Source organism: Stigmatopora nigra, chromosome 2, assembly GCF_051989575.1.
Source record: "Stigmatopora nigra isolate UIUO_SnigA chromosome 2, RoL_Snig_1.1, whole genome shotgun sequence".
NCBI classification, from domain to species: Eukaryota; Metazoa; Chordata; class Actinopteri; order Syngnathiformes; family Syngnathidae; genus Stigmatopora; species Stigmatopora nigra.
The window spans coordinates 8,811,475-8,836,675 of record NC_135509.1 but is presented as its reverse complement, the minus strand read 5'-3'; the positions used below and the strand labels follow the sequence as shown (position 1 = coordinate 8,836,675).

At 42.0% G+C, this 25,201-nt stretch overlaps 1 protein-coding gene across 9 annotated transcripts in view; it reads left to right on the top strand.

Annotated features, from left to right (window-relative positions):
• The window catches only part of frmd4a (FERM domain containing 4A), a 78,964-nt gene that overhangs the window by 13,835 nt on the left and 39,928 nt on the right, over positions 1-25,201 (top strand). The window contains exon 1 of one of the 9 annotated variants that reach the window (XM_077736259.1): positions 4,000-4,274. The exons of 2 other annotated variants lie outside the window; for them this stretch is intronic. In XM_077736259.1, the coding sequence (XP_077592385.1) occupies positions 4,242-4,274 (33 nt within the window). In that variant the 5' untranslated portion in view covers positions 4,000-4,241. Of the gene's footprint in view, positions 1-3,999; positions 4,275-15,251; positions 15,471-16,573; positions 16,739-24,766; positions 25,132-25,201 lie in introns of those variants that run through there. 6 more of the 9 variants (XM_077736221.1, XM_077736242.1, XM_077736231.1 and 3 more) reach the window with 6 other exon arrangements.

The following is a 25,201-nucleotide window of genomic DNA, read 5'->3' as shown; positions in this document are numbered from 1 at the left end:
AAATGACATAGTTCTGCTACATTTCAACAGTTGGTTGCAGTACATTGATATTCAAGCCGAGTAACACTGTCACCAATTCCAAAATAGGCCAGCTAATGCTAACACGGTCGCTTTAGCCATCATTCTAGTAACGATAATAATAGATGACTCCCTAAAGATTGTTAACTTGAAGCCTCGTATAGTCTCACGTTATGTTTGACCATAGATTTCTCTCTCTCTCTCTCTCTCTCTCTACAAAGCTTAGCGTTCCGTCTGCAGTGAATGCCGGTTGCCAATGGCAACCGTTGCCAGGTTACCACGGTGGAGTGACTTCATAGCATGGGACGTGTGCGCTCTGGCTGTGGCTCAACATGAATAGGCGGGTTTTTTTCTTATGTTGCTGCACTTAAATGTTCGTTTCATAGCACCGATCACATTTTCTGGCGGTAAAAAGCCATTTTGAGGTGCACGTTGTTGCAGCAGATGCTTTAAAAACCATCCAATGAGTTTTTCATAATGCCAGTTTTGACTCGTTAGAAGTGAAAAGCACAAAGGCTGTTTTCCTTAGATGATGTAACTTATGGAAATGTACTTTATGAAATTTCTCCCTCGCCCACTCCCTCGCCGTCCCCTCGCTGGCATTTCACTCCCGCCATCCGTTTCCTACCTCTAATTCTCGTCGTCTCTGCACTGGTGAGATAAGATGTTCGTCGCTCTGAGCGACAGCATACATAGTTGAGGGAGGATGAGAGGGGTTTTTCCTCTCCCCCTTTTTTTAACCACCTCCAAGCCCGCCAGCGCACCCACACAAAACGTCAAATGTGGAGCACGTGGCTGTGTTACATTATGCAGATTCCGTTGAACTGCTGTTTAATGAACTTTAGATTGCTCGTCAGACACGCCGCGCCATCCCTCCCGGCAACCGTCGACCCAATGACGACAAGAGTGGGTGAAAGCCCTTGCACGATACAGTGGGATTGGTTCAAGGTTGAATGGAGTCCAATTGGAGGGTTTTTTTTTTTGAACATCCCCAATAAAACCCAAACACAAATCTGCGGATCCTCATTTAAAACTCTACAACTGTCAATCACCTCAAAAGTAATGCCCGGATTAACCATCTCACTTACCTACGCTTTCGCTTAAGAATTAAACATGTGTAAATGTGGATAATTGATTTAAATAGCCATTAATCCCTTTCCACGGCTTATTTCTTTAATCTCACAGGTACATGTACCATAGATCAACTATTAATTAGCAGAATTTGATGACTCAACTACCTTAACCAAAGACTTATACATACTTATGTGTTATTTCAAAATAAAAACAGACAAGTGCGAGTTATGTTCATGACCAATAAAATATGCGAATCATGGTGTTCCAGACAATGGCTTTTTCCATCAGTGCTCGTGCTGCATTGACTTATGATGGTTAACAAGTCGATGGGTGTTGTTCCACACAGTCTCATTCTGCCATTGATTTAGCTGTAATGCTGTGACAGGGTTGCACATTGACTTCTGAGTCGCCGAGCCATACAATGAATATGGTCTCCCCAGTGTTTGCCATAACAAAATGATACTTTTCGAGAAGGGTAGCAGCGAATGAATGTCATTCTCTGGGAAAACTTCCGTCAAAATGGATCAGGCACCGTCAATGGCAGCCAAAGAGACAAACCACTGTCTTTTAAAGGTTGACTCACTTGGCCTGTAAAGCCTCTGAACACAGAAAAATGGCGCTAATCCGCTCTTTCTTGCCGTGGTGTACTTTAATTGATAAATCAGTACAATTACATCCCTTGTTTCCCCCTTGGAAGTGCGGCGTGTGTTCAGCAGCGGCTAATTACCACCGCCAATTGCCCGTCTGCTTCGGAAGGAATAATTGTAGCCCTCAGCCAAACTCGCAAAGAAATCCGCAACAACAAATAGGACACGGGCAGGTCACAACAGGAGACAGAAATAGCAAGACGTAAGAATGATGCATCACCGCACTCGGACCGAAGTGCGTTAGCTTACATGCGTGATGGAAAAAGTCATAAGGGATTCATTTTAGGGTCCAGATGGAGCAGCTAAGACCTGAAGAAGAAAGGGGGATGGGCTAGAATTTCAGGACAGCATATTGCAGTTTGCAATATTGTCGTATTTAACCTTTTGTGGTTGCAGCAACGAAAAACCCAAATACAAACTATTTCTACTCAAGGACTGAATTCAGCAAAATATTATTCTTATTTATTTTCCATCATGGGCCTCGGGAAAGTTAAGTTCTTTAGAATTGATAAATTTTTGTGTTTACGTGCATCGTCGTATGTTTTCTCAGCTGCCAAATTTCTGCCTCTTCTTCTATCAGCCCACATAAAAGTGATTTTGCATTTGCTGGTTATTAATTTCAACGGCCTAATCATCTTAACAATCTTTTAAAATTCTTCTCAAAGCATTTCAAATGCATCTAAAAAAATCAAGTTACAAAACCAATTAAATTTGAAAGTACAGGTACTTCTGTATTATAATCTTATCAGCTTCCACATCCCTTGCACCCATTCTCTTTTTTTCTATGTGGCTATGGGTAGATATAATAAGGTCTGGTATGATTTTTTGGGGGGGAAGGGTTAAGGGAGATTTTCTATCTCCGAATGTCTAACGTATGTGTGTTGCAAGGCTAGCATTTGCTGACAGGTTAACATTCACTGTCAGCAGTAATGTGCAGTGGCAATATATTGCACCATAAGTCACTGAGCCTCACCAGAAAAAAAGGGAAGAAGCAAATATTCAAGCCAGCCTGAATAAATATCAGTTCTGTTAGAGCCATAAACATCCTTGTGCCCTTAGAGACCCCCGAGCTAAAATCGTCTTATTTATTCAGTTTCCGCATTCGCTGAAAATAACACATCCAAAAATATGAGGGAAGTATTAGCGTTGCTGCCCGCTGTGCTAATACTGTTGATATCGCAGGTCAGCTAAAATAATGAGATTTCCCATGTGGGACCTCGGCTTCACTTATCCAATTTTGTCCATTATCGCCGTACGCATGAGGCAGAATTACAGGTTGATATGGCGCACGCGTGCTGCGATGCAATCATACGGTCCAGTAGCGATGCTCAGTACAAAGTGATACGTTCTCTGATGTGAAGTCGACCACGGAAATGTACTCCGGTGGGAGATCCCCTGTTTGAAAGCGTCAAAAATCACACGGCACAGAGTGAGTCGGCTCGTTTTCATTTGATGCTCGCCAGTGTAATGATAGGCGGCTTCATTAAATGGGGTGTCATTGAACTAAAAGAATGTTCCTTATAGAGGAATACAGCGCTATGCTTTAATGAAATTAATTTGTTCCTGGAGTGTGCGTTTTACATGGAAAAGATGTAATTCCGTTCCACCGTTTAAGTCTGAAATACTTTTCGAAATGCTTTTAAAATTATAAAGGTATACCAATTTGGTAGGAAATAGGTGCAAAACACACACAAATGAAAAAAATACTTTTTAAAATGTATTTATTTGATTATTAAGCTATTAAAATGAACAAGACATGGACATGTAGTGGCGAGTGGCAGCTTAGTAAACATTCACGTAAACACACAATTTAATAACTTCAAATGATGTCACATTTGGTGAAATATCGATTCAAGGATTATTGCCTTTGACGACTTTTATCGTTTTCTTTAAATGTGTCAAACTGGGTCTTTTTCAAGCAGATATATTTTGCCTATCACCGTCAATGGCAGCCAATGAATTGAGAGAGTGAAAGCTGATCAGGTTGCTAGGCGATTAAGAGCCACTATTATCCTGAGGGACAATACTCGCCCTGAGTGCCCCCTCACTCTCTCTCTCTCTCTTTTCTCCACCTCTGTTCTTTTCCTTCACCACCTTTTTTCTCACACACCTCCCTCCTGCGCTTGGACAAGGATTGCCAGTGAACAGTAAAGGATGCAGAGGGGGGTGTAACAAAAAAAGAAAAAAAAGAAAAGAAAGACCTGCAATCATTTGCCACATTGAAGGGAACAAATGTAGCTGGCGGCAAGAGAGAGCACAAGAAGAAAAGAGAGAGCGAGAGGGAGCTTGCTGGACATTGTAAGCTGAAATCATTGACAGGTTGGTGGGAGGAGAAGCACCAGCACTTTGCCACTGCCCTCCCTCTCTCTCTCTCAAACGTAAGCGCGTCAGCGAACGCCTACAGAGGAGATGCTCGCTCCCAGGATGAGACGGCGTTTCTAACCGGATCTATTCGCCGTTGCGGGGATCCTTCCCAGGCCACCGGAACCCAACCGATCCGTCATGGAGGGGCTGCTATCGCCCATGAGGACGCGGGTAGGTTACCATGGGGATTGTGGAGCGTCTCCCCTACAGAAAAATATGACTGTGGGAGGTGGAAGATGCCGCTAACTTTGGGAGCAGACTCGCCGCTTTGCGCTATAGGAAAAGAAGCGTACACTTCTTTGGCTTTGGGAGAATGACTCAGTGTGTTCGGGTGGTGCCAATCGGCCCTCGGTACAAAACCACTGTGGGCTTTTTATTTTCATAAGGGAGGAACTTGTTCTTGTTATATAAAAGGCTTTGTTTTGTACTATGCACTTGTGCATTTAGTTTTGCTTGTAGGGACAGACTGGTGTGTGTTTTTGTGTCAAATTGTGTTGTGGTGAGAATTGTTGGCACACCCCGGTTGGTACGACAGCTCTCTGAAAGCTGAGATTTGGGTTTATTTATGGAGTTGAGATGTATGGGATCCAATCATGGGAAATTGGGCTTCATTGCATCAATTTCAGGAAATCGGAATTATGTTTTTTAAAGAAAAAATGGGCATGGGGGTTGATATTTATTATTAAGAATGAATTAATCAGCTGGCAGTGAGAAATCTATCGTCTCACATGATCAGAAATCACTCAATAATGTCATTTTTAGAAGATTGAAATCCAGTAAAAAAGGGATTTTTTAAAATGTTTTCAATTATTGTTAAGAATGAAGTTATTGGCTGACATTGACAGTGATTGACAGTAATCATCCGAACTATTCGACCTATTTCAGGATTTCTGGCCTGTTGTATTAGTCACCATATATACTCTTTATCGGCAGATCCGCAAAATATGCAACCGGAACAACCCTAACATTGAGTAAATATGTGTCTGAGTAGTAAGCTGTTAAGGGTTTGTATTAATATTTATAAAGGCATGATTGCATTTTTAAAGAAAAGCATGAAAGAACGTTGTTGTGCACTTGGTGGATGGAATCATTTGGCTAACACGTGTAGCATAAAATACACATTTGCAGAATGACATTTTCTGTCGCTTTAAAATTCCCCCCTTCAATCTCAGGACTCCAGAATGTATTCTGGATGCAAGCTACTCTTGCAGCAATTTGAATACATTTTCACAGAAGCACAGCTTTAAAGCAAGTAGGCCAGTGAGAATGCTAAAATACTTGTCTTGCCGCCCTTCACCAATTCCCCCTTTAATTTAAAATATGATTTCCGTAGCTACCTTTGCCCTCGGGCAACTAAAATTTCATCATTCTTTGTCTTTTCATCATATCATCTACCCTGGAAATATGAGTTACTCGTATAACACATTTTTGCAAAATTCATTTCTGACCTCTGACCTCATCTAAAAATTGCCCTTTCAAATAGGAAACATATCCTCCAAGTTTGATAAAAATAAAATAAAAACAACAACAAAAAACGTGTTGACTGGACTATAAGTCGCACCTCTTTTTCATACCTTGGCTGAAGTGTTAGTTTTTTTTATATATATCCCTGTAGTTCTCCATTTTAGTATCGTGTATTTTTTGCTTGATTTATTTTTATATTTGGCATGTTTTAGCTTACGTAAGATACTCTCCCTCTTCTCTAGTTCCATTTCGCTCTTCTACTTTGACACATTGGCCCCTCACAGTGCATTTGGCACTTCATTTGCGAGACTCGGGTCCCATGATTTTGTCCAAAAGAGAGGCGTCAATAGCCTTTTTTTTTGGTCTTTATCCAAAACATGGCAGAGATTCAATTGGAACAAGTACATCGGAGCTGCCCACCACCACACTGGCCAGATACTGCAATGCTAATAACCGTAAATGATGAATTGACCTTTTCAACTCTTTTAAATTAATCTTCGTCAGCCACATTTAGCTTCTGATGCAGATCGTATCTCTGTATTGAAATCAAAACTACTTTCTTTTGAGAAAAAACACAGCGTGAAGAAACTGCGTACCACTCAATTTTATACTGTTGAAAGACAGTCTTGTACTTTCTATCACATTAAGCCTGAAGCTAAGTGAAAAACTGAGATGCCGAGTTCGCAAAAAAGTCTTAAATTTGAAAGTTGAGAATTAGAAAGATAAATGTATCCCAACAGATTTTCCATATGCGATATTCAGTTATTTTACGTATTTTAGTGATGTTAACGATCGCTTAAAATCTCTTGGACTGCTCAAATGTTATTATTTTTTTAATTCTTCAAGTTTAAGGGGTGTGGCTTTCGAGTTTCTCATGGTCATGGTTTTGAGGACTTGCATGTCACAAGAAAAAATGTTTTATGACTCCTAGAATGAGAATATGGACTATTCAGGCCACACCTATCTCCCGTTTTAGAGCGCCTCGTTGTTGCATCATGGAAAACCCCTGTAAAAAAACCTGTTGGGTCATTTTCCAGCCACTTGTGGCTTTAATGGATTTTCTCTGGGCTCAAATTTGTAGTTATGTGTCGTCTTGGAAATCATGCTGTGCGTTAGACTAGAAAATCCATTTTCACGGGTCTTGGACTTGGTCTTCAGTTGACAGCTGCTTCACAGGTGCAACACCCGCTGGGTGTCTTTCTTCACTTTCACAATCGGTGACATTCATTTAAAAACAGCAACAACCAAATTCTGGATAATGAGAACCTCTGACAAAGCACAATGCATCTTCTATGTAATACAAACTGAGCATTGTCCATCATGACTAAAAAACAGGGTGTGTCAAACTCAGTTTGGTTCGCGGTTCATATTCACGCAAACTAGATGTCATGTGGGCCAGACTAATTGATTTTGGGCCAACAAAGTTAACTTACTGGCCGCTGTTTGGAACAAAAAATGTTATTTTCCAGTCAAAAAGGATTGGATATTAAGTTTTAAAAAATTAAAACCATTTGATTCTGTATTTACCCCCCCTATTACAACCCCAAAGGCCGGATCGGACCCCCAAGTAGGCCATTTCTGGCCCACGGGCTTCACATTTGACACCACTGACTAAAAAAGTTGAAATTTGCCCAATGGCTATTTTAAGAGATAACAGTACTTTTTTCCCCCAGCTCATATAAAGGTTTTTTTTTAGTCTTTATATATCAGGGACCCACCAAAAGCCACTTCAGCCTCAAGATAACTCCAAACCGGAAGAAAAGTGCACCCTCCATAATCCGCTGCCCTCTAAAATGGGAAAATTCTGCTGCGTAGGCTTTTTAAGAGATGTACTCAAAGCATCCTACCCCAATGTATCTCTCTCATGAAATTACTTTATTACTGGTGACAGAAATGTGCAGTGAAGCAGGAAGATGAAATAATACATGTCATTTGCGTGATGTACTCGCTCGTCATAGTCAACTGACAACAAAAAAAGAAAAGTTCCACTTCTTATTTACATCTTATCCGTTAATACAGTACACTTTACTTTCAAATGCAACATTTCGATGTTTATTCTGACCATTATGGACTATTTTGGAAGGCTCCCCGTGGCCAGTGGTGGCGCCGACGTCAAAAAATAGCCTTTGTCTCGCTTTGTATATAATTTTTGGTTCTAAAACCCTAGTGTTTCATGTCTTCATTTTTTTTTTGGTTTAGTTTAGAACTTTATATCATCCCATATCCGGGAACTTTCTTGGTTGCAGAAGCAAGACAGACATAAGACACACAAGACAATGTAGACCTAGTTAAAAAAAAGTGTGCAGACAATTTTATGCACACTAAGTATTGACTTCATATGAACTATCTCAAGTTCTTCTCATTCATGTCACGTGTGGGCCTCCCTGGTCGAAGATGAAGATGTTATGGTGTCTAACAACACGCGTAGTAAAGTATAATTACATTACACTCGCTAAATACGTACTTTGAGCCGGGGTCTGAGGGAGAAATCTCCCGGGAGCAACTCTTCACATGGAAGGACTGCCCCACGCACGCACGCCTGTTCAAATAGACACTCGTGCTTTACGTAATTTATGCATATAGGTCAGTAGAGTAGCACAAGGAGATCCGTAATTGAATCTTCCTCTTGAACAAATGTGCTGCTCTCTGAAGTGTATTAGTGTATGCAGGTTTGAGTGCATTGTTAACGCTCCCGTCCTCCGTACCCAATCAATATGGAGTAGTTATCAAGAGATTATCCCCGTCGATACCTTATCCGTCAAATCATCAACGCCCACCAGCACACTCCATCACTCCCCAACGGATGTTGTTTATGCTCGCTTGGTTGACTTCAGCTTGATTATGTTCATGGTTAGCTTCATCGTTTAGCATAAAGGTTAGTGGAGTACTTGATACTTTGTTTGATACCTTGGGAGATACTTTGCTGAATTCGGGAGATAGGACTTAGCTGAAGCACAAAAAATTGTCTTTTTTTCCAGTAAAATACATCAAAAAGTGCAGTGGAACGGTGTTTGAGTGGTTAGGACGTTGGCCATTCAGTTCTGAATTCGAGGGTTCAATCCCTGGTAGGTTACTGTGTGTATTTTCTTATTCGCCCCATGACTGCGTGGGTTTTCTCTGGGTACGCTAGATTCCTCCCACATCCCAAAAACAAGAATGCGAAGGTAATTGTAGGTAATTTTCTGTAGGTACAAGTGTGTGTATGTGAATGGTTGTCGGTCTTAATGTGCTCTGCGATTTGCTGCTACTTTTTAAAATTTTTCTGATTCACGTATTTATTTTTGCCCTTAATTGTAATTTTGGCATCTTAAGTCCCACTCTAGCGGCTGTCAGGAAAACTAAATAGGGACAGAAAGCGCCTCGAGTCAGCCAAAAGAGAAGTGAGCAGATCTCACGTCCCCACAGCCAAACGCCCCGCAGCTCGGCTGAAAATAATTAGGAGGGAAAAGGCAGGGTGAGTGGGGTTGGATCTACGGGACAAGGTGGGAGTGCCTTTGGCAGCACACATACATATTCAGCACACGGTAGGATTTAAGTATGGCGCTTAGAACCGCAAGAGACATTTAATAACAGTCAAATAACGGTCACTAGTCCACCCTCAAGGGCATTTGGACATTTGCAAGTCCTTCTCTCTAAACATCAACAATTGGGTATATATATTACAGAGCTGCCAAATGTCAAAAATGGGTAAAGGCAATAATATACCTCTATTATCTTATTTTCTAATGCTTTTCAAATAGTTTCCTTTTTTTAAATACCGTATTTTTACGACTATAAGGCGCACCGCATTATAAGGCGCACCCTCAATGAATGACATTTTTTCCATGTATAAGGCGCACTGTATTATAAGGTGCACTGTCTATTTTGGAGAAAATTGAAGACTTTTAAGTGCGCCTTATAGTCGTGAAAATACGGTAGTTAATTTTTGCAGAGAAATAAAAAATGAATGAACGTTCCTAGCACCAAAAGTTGGGATGTGTTGTCCGGCTATATCTTTTTGTATTTATACAAAAAACCCAAAGAAAATTTTCTGCCATTTACAGCCAATTTTAAACCCTGCCTTTGGATTTATACAATATAATGCCAACGCTTTACTCTAAACAGAACACAGTGGTGCTTACTATACTCCCCATGATCTCTACTTATGTTTCACTAAATGGAAATCATAATATGTTGTTCTTTTATTCATTGTTTTTACTGAGTCTAAGAAATTGTAAAAACAGTTAGTAGCAAGAAATCCCTTCACACATTTCTGCTATTCACAACGGGTTACTGTGTAGTTAAGAATCTCTCGCTACGTTTTCACGCCACACTTCAAATAACGAGCCAATGTATTTTGACCGATGTCAGCAGGGTAGCCATTATTGGTTGATGTGTGTACGTTGATCCCTTCTTCAAGTATCGCCGCTTTGCCCTCGCCACGTGAAGGGCACGACCGCCATCTTTGTGAGCAGCGTGTGTTCACGGTGCACCGCTGTTCAAGCATGTCAAATCTTCTGCTGCCCTCTTGAAGCCATGGAATCAATCAAAAGCATAATCCAGCTCTCCAGAAAGCACACATTTCGCTTAATGTTAGGGGTTGTCATGGCAACAGACGGTGCCCATGTTACACTTTGCGGCTTTGGATTTGCTAGAAATGAAACGAATGATTTTATTTCACTCTTCCCATTGTCGTAAGTTGCAGTCTTAGAGTCGATTGACTCTGATCTCAGAGTCTGTTTCACAACATGCCATTAACTTTACATTAATTGTCGTAAAACCAGTAGATTTACGCCACGGTGAAGCCCCATTCGACCTTTCCCATCTCTTAAGTTTTACAAGACAGAGTAGTAATTTGGCCTACCATTACTGGGAGTTGCTTATACACACTCGCAGAGACTTTGATGAACGAGCTAACGATTAGTAATGTCACTCCTACCATGAAGGGTGACCCTTGTGTTGAAAGGATATAATACATCAGTTTATCAGAAGACCGGTCGGTGCATACGCCAATGAAATCTGGGCAGTGGGCCACAGTTTGTACACCACTCCTCCAAGCCCATCATACCTATTCTCCTGTTCCGTCTGTAGCTATTTTCACATAACCCCGCCATTAGAAGCACTCCCTTCCTTCTACTTGTGGCCATTTGTCTTCTCGCTTGGGATTGCAGCGGTTGCGAGCCAGCAAGTTTTAAGATTGATGGGCTCGCCGTGAAGTGGACCGAAATCAACTCTGTCCCGAGGCAGACGAAAACAAACCAATGGCGAATGTTTTGCGAAACCTAATTTGGAAGTACATCCATAACAACGCTTGCGACTACACTGTGCTACTCCCAGTTGGGCTCCGGCTGTTCAAGTCCGGCTCCGACATCATTCCGGGCGGGGACTGCCTGGAGGTGCTCGGCGAAAGCAAATCACCGAGCTTCAATCTCAGCTCTGCCGTGTTCCGTTTGGGTTCGCTCCGGTGCTCCTTCACGGGTAATTGGCAGTGTTGCAATGACAACAAATTTCATGGGCCGGGGTCCATTTCTGAGGGTCGGGGGGGGGGGGGGGGTTGCGCTGTACTCTTAACAAGACAACCGAGGACTGAAAACAGCTGCAACGTGGTACAGGCCATTCCAAAAAAGTTAAATAAGCCCCCCCCCCCCCCCCCCCCCCAATTCTTTGGTATTGGAGAATATAAAAAGCCTGCTTTCAAAAAGGGGGTTGCTAAATTAGATTAGATTAGATTAAATAACTTTATGAATTCCGTATTTGGGAAATTTCACTGTCACAGTAGCAAGAGGGTGAGAATACAGACACAGAAAAAGACATTTTAACATTAGAAAATCAGTATTAAATAAGTTAATAAATTAAAAAATATAAATGCATATATAAGTAAATATATAAATAAATAAATGAAGTTATTCAAGGTGTAGTTTAGTATAGAAAATAAGAGCAAAACACTTGAGTACTTTTACTGTTATTTTTTCGGCTAAAAGCTACATTTGGCTGTTAGTGATTTTTAAATTTTTTTTAAATAATAATCTGCTTTTATTATTTTTGTTTTTGTCTGTTCCCAGTCACATGTAGTGTTAATATTAATGTTTTAATGGTATTTTTTTAAAATATTCAGTGTTTTAAGGAGCAGCAATTTACTATGATAATATTACCATTAGCAAATTGCAGCAGTTTACTGTAACATACAAACATCATTTGAGGTCTTTATAAAGTCATTAAATGTGTTGACATTTTGTCTTCGGAAAAGTCGCGCTTGGTTCCAAAGCATTTGGAGTTGTCTTAATGCGCTATAGATAATGCTTGTATTCCCCAGCGCGCTAATGACAAATTTGATGATTAGCACGCTCAAGGAGACAGAGACATCCATGTTGTTCCTTCTGCATAATGTGCCGCGTGCACCAACGGTCGGAATGGAGAGGATGGCTGAGATTTGCAGTTTAGAAGCAGCTGCAAAAGAAAAAATAATGGACGGATAGACAGATGGAGCGATAGGAAACTGGGAGTAATAGAACGAGAGACGGTGTAGGTGCCAGGTTGAAAGGAGAATCAATTTTACCCAATTGGGCTCTGGGGAAGAGAATATTTTATTATTTTGGAAGCAGGAGTGCAGGACTCTGAATTTAGCAGGAATATTTTAGCCTTCAGTTTGTATAGGTCATTGGTACTGAGGAGTACTAAGAACTAACGTGATAATACTGTTCAATATGTACTTTACCAGATCTAGTTTGCTGGTTTCTCTCCCCAAGATGGCCGCCGGCTCAGAATCAATTCCTACCAACCTGGCCAGTGTATTTTCTGGTTTCAATCCTTTTTATTTGATTCCACCTCTGCTCTTTAGCTGCCAGTTTCACACAAAAGTTAATAGGTGCCTAATTAGTCCCTCTTATGTTCACCATCCAGCAAACAAAAGCCAAATATGAAATGGCACCTGATAGATTGATGCTCACCATCCCCGGGGGAATTAAAAAAATGGTCTCACTGCCCCTCGATGCTTAGCTTGTTACAGCAATTAAATCGGACATCAGCGACAGCTTTGTATCTCGGCCCACGTGTGAATACATGCATGCACACTCCTGAGGATTTGGAGCAGATGTGAACATCTGCCATGGCAGTGAAGGCCATTATTATGCGTCTGGAGGTGTCTGTTTGGATGCATAGCTTTTTTTTTTTGCTAACATATGCTCTTGTTTGCCCTGTATAATATGCTTTTGTTGTTGTTTATTTGGTTTCGTGAGTACTTGTTCAACTTCTCTATTTTACAAAGAAGTGAACACATTTTTTAATTGTTTGGCATAAATAAAATTAGTTTTTGGAATTTAATTTAAATTTTTGGTCGCTTGTACTCGACTCTTTTTTTAATTTTAACATCAATTTTGCTCAATATACTAGTATTTTTCGTATCTATTCCAATTGTATTTCTGCATTTTGTCTTTTACAATTTTTTTCAACCCTATTTCCAGTAATATCAACAAAAAAATCTTCCATTTCATTAAAAAATACATGATAGTATAATTAGGTCATTAGTATAATAACAAAGGTCATCAATTCCATTTAATTCAATAACATGCATCTTCCACATGGGCCGCCAGGGGACGCTCTGCTAGTGGCTTTACTTTGACATCCCAAAATATAACGTAGCAATTCCCGAACTTGGATCCGTTAATGAAAAAAGAAAATGTGCACGGAAGAATGGCTCTTTGTCAAAGGCAGCCAGCTGTCAGACCCACGTGGTCAGCCTGATGTATGAAGCCAATGAGAGAGAGAGGGGGGACCTTGAGCTCGCCTCTAATGAGCGGCGGCGCTACCGTGTGAAGGTGGCGGTGGCGACGGGCCGTTTGGCCCCGATAAACACAGACCTTACGCTCACAGCACCACCCCGCCCAACCGTCATTAGAGCTTCTTTAAAAGGCACCAGGTGGGGAAGCAGGAGCGCCTTTGTGTATAATTAATGACTTCATTTCAACCCAAAGACTAAAAACAGCACAAACAAGACAATTGCAATGCAATCAATGAAGTACGCTCTCTTAATTATGATTTTTCTAACTTTAATATTGTTGTCAGACATTTGTCACTGTTCTGGTAGGTCATTTTTACTATAGTATATATCAATTAGTACTGGGATTCCAATATTTTTTCATTATATATAATATCTTGTTTGTAGTTCCTAAGCATTGGCAGTTAATTCAACTGGAAAGGCGACGATCCATTACAGTGTCTGTTCCCGTCTTTTTAAACACAGCGCCATACTCTCCGACTTGCACGCATTCCAGCGTGTAAACCCGTGTTTTTCCCGAAGAGTTGAATCGTGTCCACCCCATTTCCCCCTCATCGTTGACCCTGTACCGATTAAATATGTAGCTGTGGCATTAAATATTTAACACCAACCCCTACAAATCAGACTCGTAATCACGCGCCAATGTTGGGCAAACGTACTTCGACGCTAAGTGAACGTGAGCGTTGCGTTTCGCCTCTTGGGTAAATCACGACAATTGAGTCGGACGGCCGCTAATGGGATCAGTCGGTAGACGTGCGCGCGTCCATTCGCGTTTGAGTGTCGAGCTTTCTTGTTGCTGGGTAAATCTGACAATATTTACTAGGGCAGAAAATGTAGGAAGCCTAAAATATGCCCAAATACAGAAAGCGTCGCATTCTGTTTGCTCAGGCGACAAGCGCTCCAAGCTAAAGAGGCTATTTATTGAGGTTTGATGAATTGGGATGTTTGCGATGGGCTAGCCACGCCCCCGCGGCGAGAGATGCGTAGGGTTGTCAAGCGCACCTGCTCTTATCCTCCTTTGCAGAAATGACAGCGAGCATCTCTCAGAGTGACAAACACAACCAGGACGTGGGCTTAATGCGGAATGACATATTTAGGGTGCCGAGTGACTCTGCAGAATTCTTGTAACGTGTAAGCCAGGAATGACAGAGTGCGATGCAACTCGCTGCCCTCTGGCTGAAAGAACAGAAATATAAGTCTGAAAAAAGAAAGTAACGGCCATCTATTTTCGCTTTCCTCATTCGGACGAGCTAGCACGCTATAGAAGAAGCGAATGCAAATGTTTCTAAATCATCTATATATGATGATAATGAAAGAATGAATAAATCGGGGCAGTCCGGTGGATAAGTGAATAGCACGTCGCCCTAACACTGGGGGACCTAGGTTCAAATCCAGGTCAGTCCACCTGTGTGTAGTTGGCATGTTCTGAGTGGGTTTTCTCCGGGTACTCTGGTTTCCTCCCACATTCTAAAAAAGACATGCATGGTAGGCTGATTGGACACTAAATTGTCCTGAGGTACGAGTGTGAGCGTGGATGGTTGTTTGTCTTCTAGTGCCCTGCGATTGGCTGGCTACCGATTCAGGGTCTCCCCCGCCTCTTGCTGAACGTCAGCTGGGATAGACTCCAGCACCCCCAGCGACCTTAGTGAATAAATCAGTGTTTAAGAGTCTCCTCACCATCTTAGCTTCACACTGTACGTGGAATAAATCCCTGAAACAGTTGGCCGCAAACCTTCTAAGAGGCTTTATCAATGTGTCTGGAGTAGATGCTATTTTTGAATGACAGTGTGTGGGTGTGTGTGTGTGGGTGTGTGTAGGCCAACTCCCCAATTCAGAATCCTTGCCAAGGTTTGATTAGCAGCCGATTTTCCGTGCCAGGTGATAAGATTAGCACAAGTGATGAAGAGGAAGAGGTGTTCCCTAGTTAAAATGTCCTTAGAGATCCAGAGTTTTGACAGTATGTGGTGGGCTTCTTCTTAGGAGTTTATTTTTTATTTTTTATTTTTACCATGCCAAGTGTCAACTGCTGCGCTCAAAGTTCAGATGGAGTTGACGCTTTCTGGATTAACGCTGCAGGGAACTTTCCGGAGCGGTCAGACGCAGAAGGACAATATGCTAACGCCTCGGACTGCATTGACATGCTGTTAATGGTACTGTCAAGTTTATTTGGATTTTTTTTTGCAGGGTCCTTGTAATCGGTTGGTTGTCATTGACGATTGCAAAACGTTCGTTTTGACTGGGAGGGGCATGTGTCTAACTAGCGGTTTATAATAGAGGAATTAGATGGATTTTTTGATGAAGACAAGTGAAGCCAAAGATGGAAAGATTGCAGTGGGGTTGAGTGGCGTCCTTTGTTTTGGTGTCATACCCTTCCCTTGCGTCCCCACTTACCCTCAGGTTCTTGAGAGTTTTTTTAATCGAATAAATGCACGCCTCATTTGTTCGAGTCGACCGCTTCGGGGTCCAAACTAGCTCCCGTGGACCATTACAGTGGAATTGCTTCGACTTTGAGCAAATGCTTGCATGAAAACGTGTTTCTCCATATTTATTCTGGTCCTATCCTGTTTTGTGAACATCTCAGATCAAAACAAATCTCCCCTACACTGTTCCTCCTCCTTTGACGGAGTCTTTATGTTTCATTTGGATTCAAAATCGCCTTACGGGGTAACGCAGGGTGCAATCCAATCCATGCTTAACAGTAAAACAAAAACAACTCTTCTCAAAGATCTTCTATGAACACCCTTTTTTTCTTGCTTCCTTCCTCACGGGTGCCCCGAATGTCCCCCAAACGGCTTGGCGCCCTCCCCTTTCCCATCAGTGTTACGTAAGCTTCCTGCCAAATCCACCACATATCGCTGTTGTTGTCCCCCCCGCATGTCTGTGAGACACGCGAGATCCCCAGCCGGTCTTTAATGAGGCCCTCACAATGGCGCATTGACAAGGAACCCAATCCAAGTGACGATGAGCCAAGCCGAAAGCGCCCAGAACTGGGCATCGGTCGCCCTGGGCTCTCCATGGACAAAGACGTCCACTGTGGACACAGAGTCCAAAGGGCACGTTGGGGAAAAAGGGGGAACGCTAGAGAAAAATAGCGGGCCGGGGAGGAGACATCCTGTTCCAATATGTTAAAAAAAAAAGCTACCAATGAGTAGAATTTTCTGGAGATGACAGTAATATCGAGTTCTGGCTAACGGCAAGTTAGACTGGAAGGTCTCAAAGCTACTTTTTCTGGACAAAAACAGGCTAAAACCATGGCTTTTGTATTGGGAGAATAATTTGCTAGGATTCTGTGGTACAGCACAGTTTAGGCATAGTTTGAGTCCTTTTTTTTTGTTGTTGCACGGGCTGAAGAATGACTCTGTCGTCCCGACTTGAGGACATGGAAGTGACCTTGGAGCACATGCTGATGGATGTCTTTGTAAGTGCCATATCAATACCGACACTAGTATCGCCGCGATGCTATTTTAAAAACATTATTTCACTCGTCTCTTTCGCGCATGATGTGGCTGACCTCTTAGCGCATAATTATGATTTGAGGCCAGAGGCCGGCATATGCTCACGTCTCTTCCAGATGCTCTCTCATTAATTAGTGCAGAAACAATATGCCGATTATATGTCAGAGGTAACGCTGTGAGGATAAATTGGCAGTCCGGGGAGCTAACCTTGCTCGTCTGGCCTCCGTGTCTCGGCACAAGGTCAGACCACTGAGGAGAGACTTTAGGAATCTTTCATCCATCAAATGTAAAATTGCCGGCGGAGGTGGATTCAAGAAATTTGGTAGCCTTGGGGGCTCTGAGGAATGAGAGGACAACAAGCTGAGCAAGGGAATGTTTTTGACATTTTTAGGATTGTTGTCCGCTCCGTTGTTTTTCTGACCAAAGTTAAAAGTTATGTGGTAGCCACCTTTTGTGCTGGTGTGGATAAAACAGCCGCTTAGACCGAGTGTTGGTGTAGGTTCGCTTCCGAGCGGGCTGTGATGCGCTTTGCTTAATGTGTCAAAGCCACTGTGCCATATTACGAACCAGAGCTCAATTCGTACCATAGTTAGATTACATTAGAACTTTATTTCATCCCGTATTCGGGAAATTTGTTGGTTTCGGTAGCAAGACAGACACAAGGTGGGGACATTCTGCAGACTCAGACTTGGGTTACTGTACAGTCCCTCAGTAGCGTATTACAGCCCCTCTATCTATTTTAAAATTAGATTTTAATATTTCTTAATCCATTCCTTTTTACTTTACTTTGTACTTCATACTTTTTACTTTAATGATGAGTGATGAGTATGTTAATACTTTAGTCCTTTTTTCCTGTTTATGTTTCATATGTACTGTTAACGGATGCACTTTTTTATATAGTTTCGTAGCTTGTGCTGACCCGGCCCATCTGTCACATTTTTAAAGTCAATGTGGTCCCCGGGCCCAAAAGTTTGCCCACCCCTAGGGATAGATGGATGGACCGTAGCAATTTGATGGGGTGCTTGGCGATTGTTTGCATCCATATTTTTACCCCGCACATACCGTTTTATCCAACGATGGAGCGATGGATGCCCATGCCTAGGTTTGTTTTCAAATCCCGGGTTGTTGTTTATTTTGGGCCATGCAAACTTTGAGACTTTCCTGGTGCGGGTAGGATACCTACGAGGCTTCCGAGTTCTCGGCTTGAGCCACTCGATAATGTAATGAGTTTGGTCATTAAGCTCCTGTTTCCCCGTAACGTTGTTTACCAGCACTAGCATCTGTTGGAGGGAAGAGTAAGTAATCCGTTATCAGGATGAACTCAGCTGCTAGCGTAGCGCCTTCAAGATTCGGTTGCTGAGCAACAATGTTAGCGCTCTTGTAACTATGTGAACTGATCAGGAATGATCATTCCGAACGGTGCTTTTAGGCGTAAAAACCTTGGATTATTCATACAGCATCAAGACTCGAGGAGAACCCCCACTGCATTTTGTTTTAGCCAACCTAATTATCATATTCATTTATTCATTGTACTAATTGCTGATGCTGGAAAAAAATTAGGATAGATGGTCACTTTGCATTGATGAATATTCAAATGAGGAGTTGATTGCTGTGTGTGCATAAAAATATTATAAACTGTTTTAACTTGATAGGATAGCTGTTTAACTCATTAACTGCCATTCACGTCCAAATCAATCCACAAGTTTTTTTTTCTCCTAAAAATATGAAAATATTGTCATTTCTGAACTATGGAAATTTGACCTAAATTTTATTTTGCTGGTCCTACTTTAGTGACCAGTTTGACACTGCTGGTTTAGTGTAAAAAATTGTTGGACGTCTCTGGCTGTGAATGGCAGCCAATGAGTTAATGTGTGTCTGTTTCTCATTGTTATTTCACATTGAACTGATGCAACTACGCACGGGATTTGTTATTACTGCTTCAGACATAGTTGTGCATGGCTCGAGCTATTCTAATTAGCATGGGGTTAGTGCAGAGAGGCCGCATGAATGATTCAGCCACGCTAAGAGGATTCGAGGCAACCAACCTTTCTTTTACAACCGCCGCGTAGTGAAAGTGGGTCAGGAAATACACTAGAACCACGGCTAGGCTTTAAATTTTTTCAGGTCAACAGAGATAAATCGCTCAAGAGTCACGCCGACGAGCTTAACATTCCAACGATCTCCCGCCGTCGCGACAATAGCTCCAAAACGTGACATAAATAAATACCCGCCCCGAGCACGAGCCGTCCAAAATCTGAAGAAAGAGCTTTAAGTTGTTTCATGTTTGCAGGCAAAATAGTTGTGGCTAACTGGCTTCATTTTCATAGTTTTTGGCACATAAGTTTCATTCACTCGCAAAGAATTGAACAACCAGGGCCGGTTTTCGACATGAGCAATTTAGGGCGACCGATCAAGGCGCACTTGACTTTGGGGAACTGATGTCTCGATCCGATTCTCAGTTTCGGCACCCGTTTTTGGAGTACCAGTCAGTATGTCGAATGTGGTCCTGAAATCAAATCCGATCCAGTAGTCGTGTTTTTTTCATTACCATAGTGCTTTTTAGCCACTTTAAAAAACAATTGATCAAAAACTGTCGTGGTGTCAAATTGGTTTTGGTTCTCAAGCCTCATTCTTGGCAAATAGATCTCATGTGGGCCAGTTTATGAAAATATGGGCATCAGTATCGGCAAAACATATCTTGAAAGAATTGAAACTGTAAAAATCGCCATGGGGACATCCCGTCTTTGGGGGTGCACGAACCCCCCTCTTTGATTCTTGAGAGTGTTAGCCGCCCAGGGCGCAAAATTAGCCTGTAGCACCTCTCTCCATGGCGACACGTCTCCTTTAACATTAGCGGAATGATATGTGCCTTAGGTGCTAATTGGATGTGAATTCGCCCCCCGTGAAATGTCTCTCCGTCTTGGAGCATCGCTGCTGTGTGGCTTTTTTCCCGGTTTTCTGGACACCCGCGCAGATGGTGGCTCAAAGACCGAGGCTGGCACGTCAGGAAACGGAGCAGGGTGATTAAAAATGCATTCGTTCCTTGTGTGGTTTAATTGAAACTCTAAGCCGGCCCCAACCCCCAAAGCCCTCACCGCCGCCCCCCCCTCGCCAATTTCCCTCCCCGGTTCCCATAGCCGAACGTCACCCTCTTCCTTTCCTTGCCTTCTTTTTTTTCTTTTCCCTAGTCTGCTGCAAAATGGGCAGGCTTCCATCACATCTGCTCTCTTCTACATCTGTTCTCCTTCCATCCGGCATTCATAAAGCAGAAGTTCATATTTTTGGGGGAAGAAACGTCTTTGCCACAAAGTAGTCAGAATGTTTGGGTCGTTTGGTACGTCGGGTTTACAATAACTACTAGTTAAATGAAGACAAATGGACATTTGGGTTTGAGTCATGGCAGTTTGAATTGTAAATAAATAGGTTGATGTGAGAATGAGTTCTTTCCCAATCCAAGATGAAGTAGTAAAAGAAACAGATGACATAAAAAGTACTTTAGTTGACAATTTTGTGTTGTTGATAAGGCATGTCAGGTTAAAATGCATTCATTTTTTTGTCTTACCCATTAATTGATTGATATTATTTGAACCAACTGTTTATAAGGCAAATATAAGTCATTTTATTAAATTAGATTAGATTAGATAACTTTATTCATCCCATATTTGGGTAATTTCATTGTCACAGTAGCAAGAAGGTGAGAATACAGACACAGCTAAAGACATTTTAGACATAAATAAATGGGTAATAAATAAATAAAGACAAAAAAAGACAATCCACATCCACAAATGTGAACATTATAAATTTAAATCATATAATCCATAAGGTTAACATTTGCTATGGCCCACATGACCCAAAATGCAATATCCACATATGTGGATGCCAGTTTAATATAATAATTCCATTATAATTGTAATTTTAATCATGGTTATTTCTTTAATTAAGAAAATGATTTAAATACATATTTACCTATAGAAACTCACATTCTAAGTCAACTTTAAATCATTTAAATTGATGTGAAGATACGTGCAGTTTAAAGTGAAAGTGCAGGTCATGTTATGGCAAAATGCTTGTCGTTTCTTGTTGTTGACCTTTGCGGAGTTGAAGTGTTTTATGTGGGCGCCTGCTTCATGCAGTGTAGCGTAAACAGAGTTGGCTGCCCTCATAAAGTACAGAGTTGGTGAATTCCAAGTTGAAACTACTGTGTGAATCATTTCCAAGAAAATGGTTGAGGCTGTTGTTTCCTTCTCATCACTTATGTAACGGGCATGTCAAAATGACTCCATTGTAGCAAGATGACCCCCCTAGTTCAGTTTAAATCCATCTAGTATTAAGGACGCGTCATTTAAAAATTCTGCCAGAGCACGCGATGCCATTTTTAGTTCTTTGCAATTTGTCGTTTTGAGGACATTGTGACGCCATAGTTACACTGCTACTGTTCTCGCATAAACTTCATAAAAGCATAGGAGTAGATTTAATATGCATTTCCTATGACACTGTGTAGATATAACTATATTGGATTAAAATTGGATTTTAATCCAATATCCCTCAGTTGTGGGCAATGTGACTGATTGTCCAGTGTGGGGTGGATAAGAACTCTCATACTTGTAGTTTTTCCCTATTTTTTTAACTAAGAATATTTAGTTTCAACCTTTTGTTTTGTTTTAAGAACTTTTCAAAAACGACTAAAATAAAGGATTTAACAAAAACAATAGTTACATTTCATTTTATATTTTTTTTAGCTCTTTATGTCGTGTTCATGTATATATTTTTAATTCAAACAAAGGTTTAAAAAATGCTCCGATTAAGAGTTCCTATCCAAAGAATGCAAAGCCTCTCTATGTTCCTCTTTTTTTGACATCCCAAAACAAAGAGTAGGCTGACGTTTCTTATCATAAAATTAGTCGCTCTTTGATTCCGGCTTGAAATAATTGTTCGATTCCGATCAACCAAATCTCACTATGAGCGCCGCGTATTAATAGCTGATTTATTTCCAGGACTGCTGGCGCCAAATGACCCAGATCATGGAGGCGTGTCACTATCTCACCCAGCTTAATATTCACCGTTTAATGCTGATTTTTATTTTTATGTGTGGATTGCATTAGTCGCAAATGCAAACATTTCCCCCCTCTACATCTGTCAAAACATAATTTTATTCATACCCTTAACCCATAATCGGGGACTCATTGAACTCTTGCCTGTCATTGACGGTGGTAGACACTCACTTCAAGTGGAGGATGGTGCTCTTTTAGACACCACTTTTTAATCTAAAAATAGCCTTCTTTTTATGACTGTCATATAAAAGAGGGGTCTCAAACGTGCAGCCCCGGGGAAAATATTTTGCGGTCTTCATTTTACAATTTCTTTTAATCCGTTCAAATTCTTCTTTTTATTTATTACGACCTTAAATCGATACCCTATATTTCAAATAATGTACATATATTTTATTACCTGTTGCAAAATATGTGAGTGCAATGCTAATTCTACAATCAGATATCAAATGGGGGCCACAAAATATTATCCCCTGGAATCCTGCTCTATCACCACCAGCTTTCATATTTTAGCTCAGAGCCATATGCACCCATCAAATGAGCCTCATGTGGCTCCAGAGCATCATGTGGCTCCAGAGCATCATGTGGCTCCAGAGCATCATGTGGCTCCAGAGCATCATGTGGCTCCAGAGCATCATGTGGCTCCAGAGCCTAATGTGGCTCCAGAGCCTAATGTGGCTCCAGTCTAATGTGGCTGGAGAGCCACATTTGGCTCCCTAGCCATATGTGGCTCCCTAGCCATATGTGGCTCCCTAGCCATATGTGGCTCCCTAGCCATATGTGGCTCCCTAGCCATATGTGGCTCCCTAGCCATATGTGGCTCCCTAGCCATATGTGGAACCCTAGCCATATGTGGCACCCGAGCCTAATGTGGCACCCGAGCCTAATGTGGCTCCAGAGTCTAATGTGGCTCCAGAGCCTAATGTCGCTCCAGAGCCTAATGTCGCTCCAGAGCCTAATGTCGCTCCAGAGCCTAATGTCTCTCCAGAGCCTAATGTGGCTCCCAAGCCTTATGTGGCTTCCGGGCCATAGGTTCCCTACCCCTGGACTTTACCTCATGATAACTTTGGAATAGTGACCACTGTCCCTGGACGTCTATCGCGGCCAATGGCACACAAATGTGATTGGATTCCAAAATGGAAATGTCAAGGCTGAAGGCAGAAGGAATGAGTCAGCTGAGTGGTTGCTGACCCGCATGAGGCTGCCCCCGGGAAATGTGGCTCATTTCCTCAATATTTAGGATACAAATATATACACGAGCTTGCCTTAGAATAACGTAGGCTTGACTTCTTCCTTCGCTCGTGTGCCATTCTCCCCTGCCAACTAAATCCAGACAGTGTAGGAAAAAAGGGAAAAAAAACGGATGTGGGATTTCATCAATAATCTCCCGACCAGATGGCAAAAAAAAGGAAAAAAAATCCCATATTCCTTTTGAGGTTTCCCTACGCATGTGATCCCAGTGGGTGGCCAATGAGGGCTGGGCGGGTATTGTTCTGGATCATTTTTCTGAGGAAAAAAAATCTGCGTTAAAGGCTGATTGGCTATTTATCCTTCTTCTATGAAAGCATTTTTTGTACAATTTTTAATACTCCATAAATTTGCCCTTGAATCGAAATATTCCCAAGATTCATGCGACAACTCGACTCGCCTATTTTGAAATACCGGGTACGTAAAACGTGTTCTGAGCCAACAAAAAAAAAAAAAATTATGCACACAAAAGCCTGTTTTGGGTATAAATTCACAATTATTTTTTGTGTAAAACTTGATTTTTTGTGTAAAACTTGATTTTTTGCGCTTGTTTTATAGCATTAGATTCATGCCGCATGTGAAATACAGCGTACGTAAAATGTCTTCCAAGCTTACAAGAATGTATTTATTGCATATGTAAAACGTGTTCATTCACCCCCTTTTTTACCACTTCCATTTTAGGGTACTTTCAAATTGCGTCCTTTAAATTTTGGATCATTTCCTATTGATTGATTTGGAGGGTCATTCCAGGATGCTTTTTGTTCGTTTGTCAGTTCCTGCTGATTTTTGGGCAACTCTTTGTCTGCCGTTTTGACAGCAGGGGGCTAAAATATGCGGTTGCGGATAGGAAGTTACTGTATTTACTCGCATATAAGCCACTTTTGTCGGTCAAAAAAATGATAACTCAATCGAGGGTATGGCTTATATGCGCATAAAAACATAACATGCACAAAACTGCAAGTTGAGGCCGCCATGGCATGATGATGTCACAACAAAATGGCATGAGGCATCATGTTCTCATTAAGACTTGTTTCTCTTTTCAAATTGAATAATTTGATATTTATCACTTACAAAGGACAGGTATTTTAACTTCCTTATGACTTTGACCCTAATAATATGCTTTTGATTCATACAGTATCTGAGAAATACCACTTGTGATGATTTTTCTTAAGATTTTCCCTTCATAGTAACATATTTGTACTCCCTATTAAAACCATGGACATGATGGTGAAAATTGGGAATGAGAGGGGCTTATACGCGAGAAATTGTAAAATTCAAGAATGTTAAGGCAATTTTAAGGGTGCGGCTTATACGCCAGTAAATACAGTACTTCTCTACGTACAGTATGAATCAGCTACATGCTTCGAACACACTTTTACGCTTGTGCTGTTTCGTAATACGCTTACGGAACACGCTCCACGCTCGCAGCATTTCAAATGACATTGATGGAACACATTACAAGCTTTCCGTATTTCACATTAGGCTTACAGAACTACGACAGCCATCTAACATTTTGGTAAACCTGCCGCATCCGTGACCGGACCTGCGAGCGGTCTCATTTCTGGGTAACATTCACACCCGTGGCCTTTCATTCACGCAAAACAACCATCTCTCCCAATGGTTGTGACGTCACGCCAATCCCGTGACCCTGTTAAATCCTCCGACTGGAGGAAGTGCCGAAGGAGCGAGGGGGAGGGCGCCATGTTCCCCCGCCGCTGTCAGAGCGCCAGAAAGAGAGACAAAAGCGTCTCCCCTCCCACTCCTGCTCACTCATTGAACAGAGAGCGCGGCGGAATGGCCCGCGCGCTCGCAACAAAGAGAGGAACTTAGGAGGTGGCTTTCTCCGCGGCGCCTCCTCTTCCTTTGGCCGGCCTTCCTCGAGCCTCGCGCTGGACGGGACGGCGCGGATGCCATCCGGGCCGGTTTCGCGCGGCGCTCGCACGCCCGCCGACACCCCGGAGCGCACCATGTTGGTCCAAGGAGCGGTGACGCCCGGGAGGACCCGCCGGTTGATGCTCAAACTGCCGGTGGGGACCCTTCGAAGGAACAGCGGCGAGCGGGTGAGCTCACGGGTTTCCCTTTTCCGCGCTCTGACGGACTTTGGCCGGGATAATCCGGGAGACCGCCTTT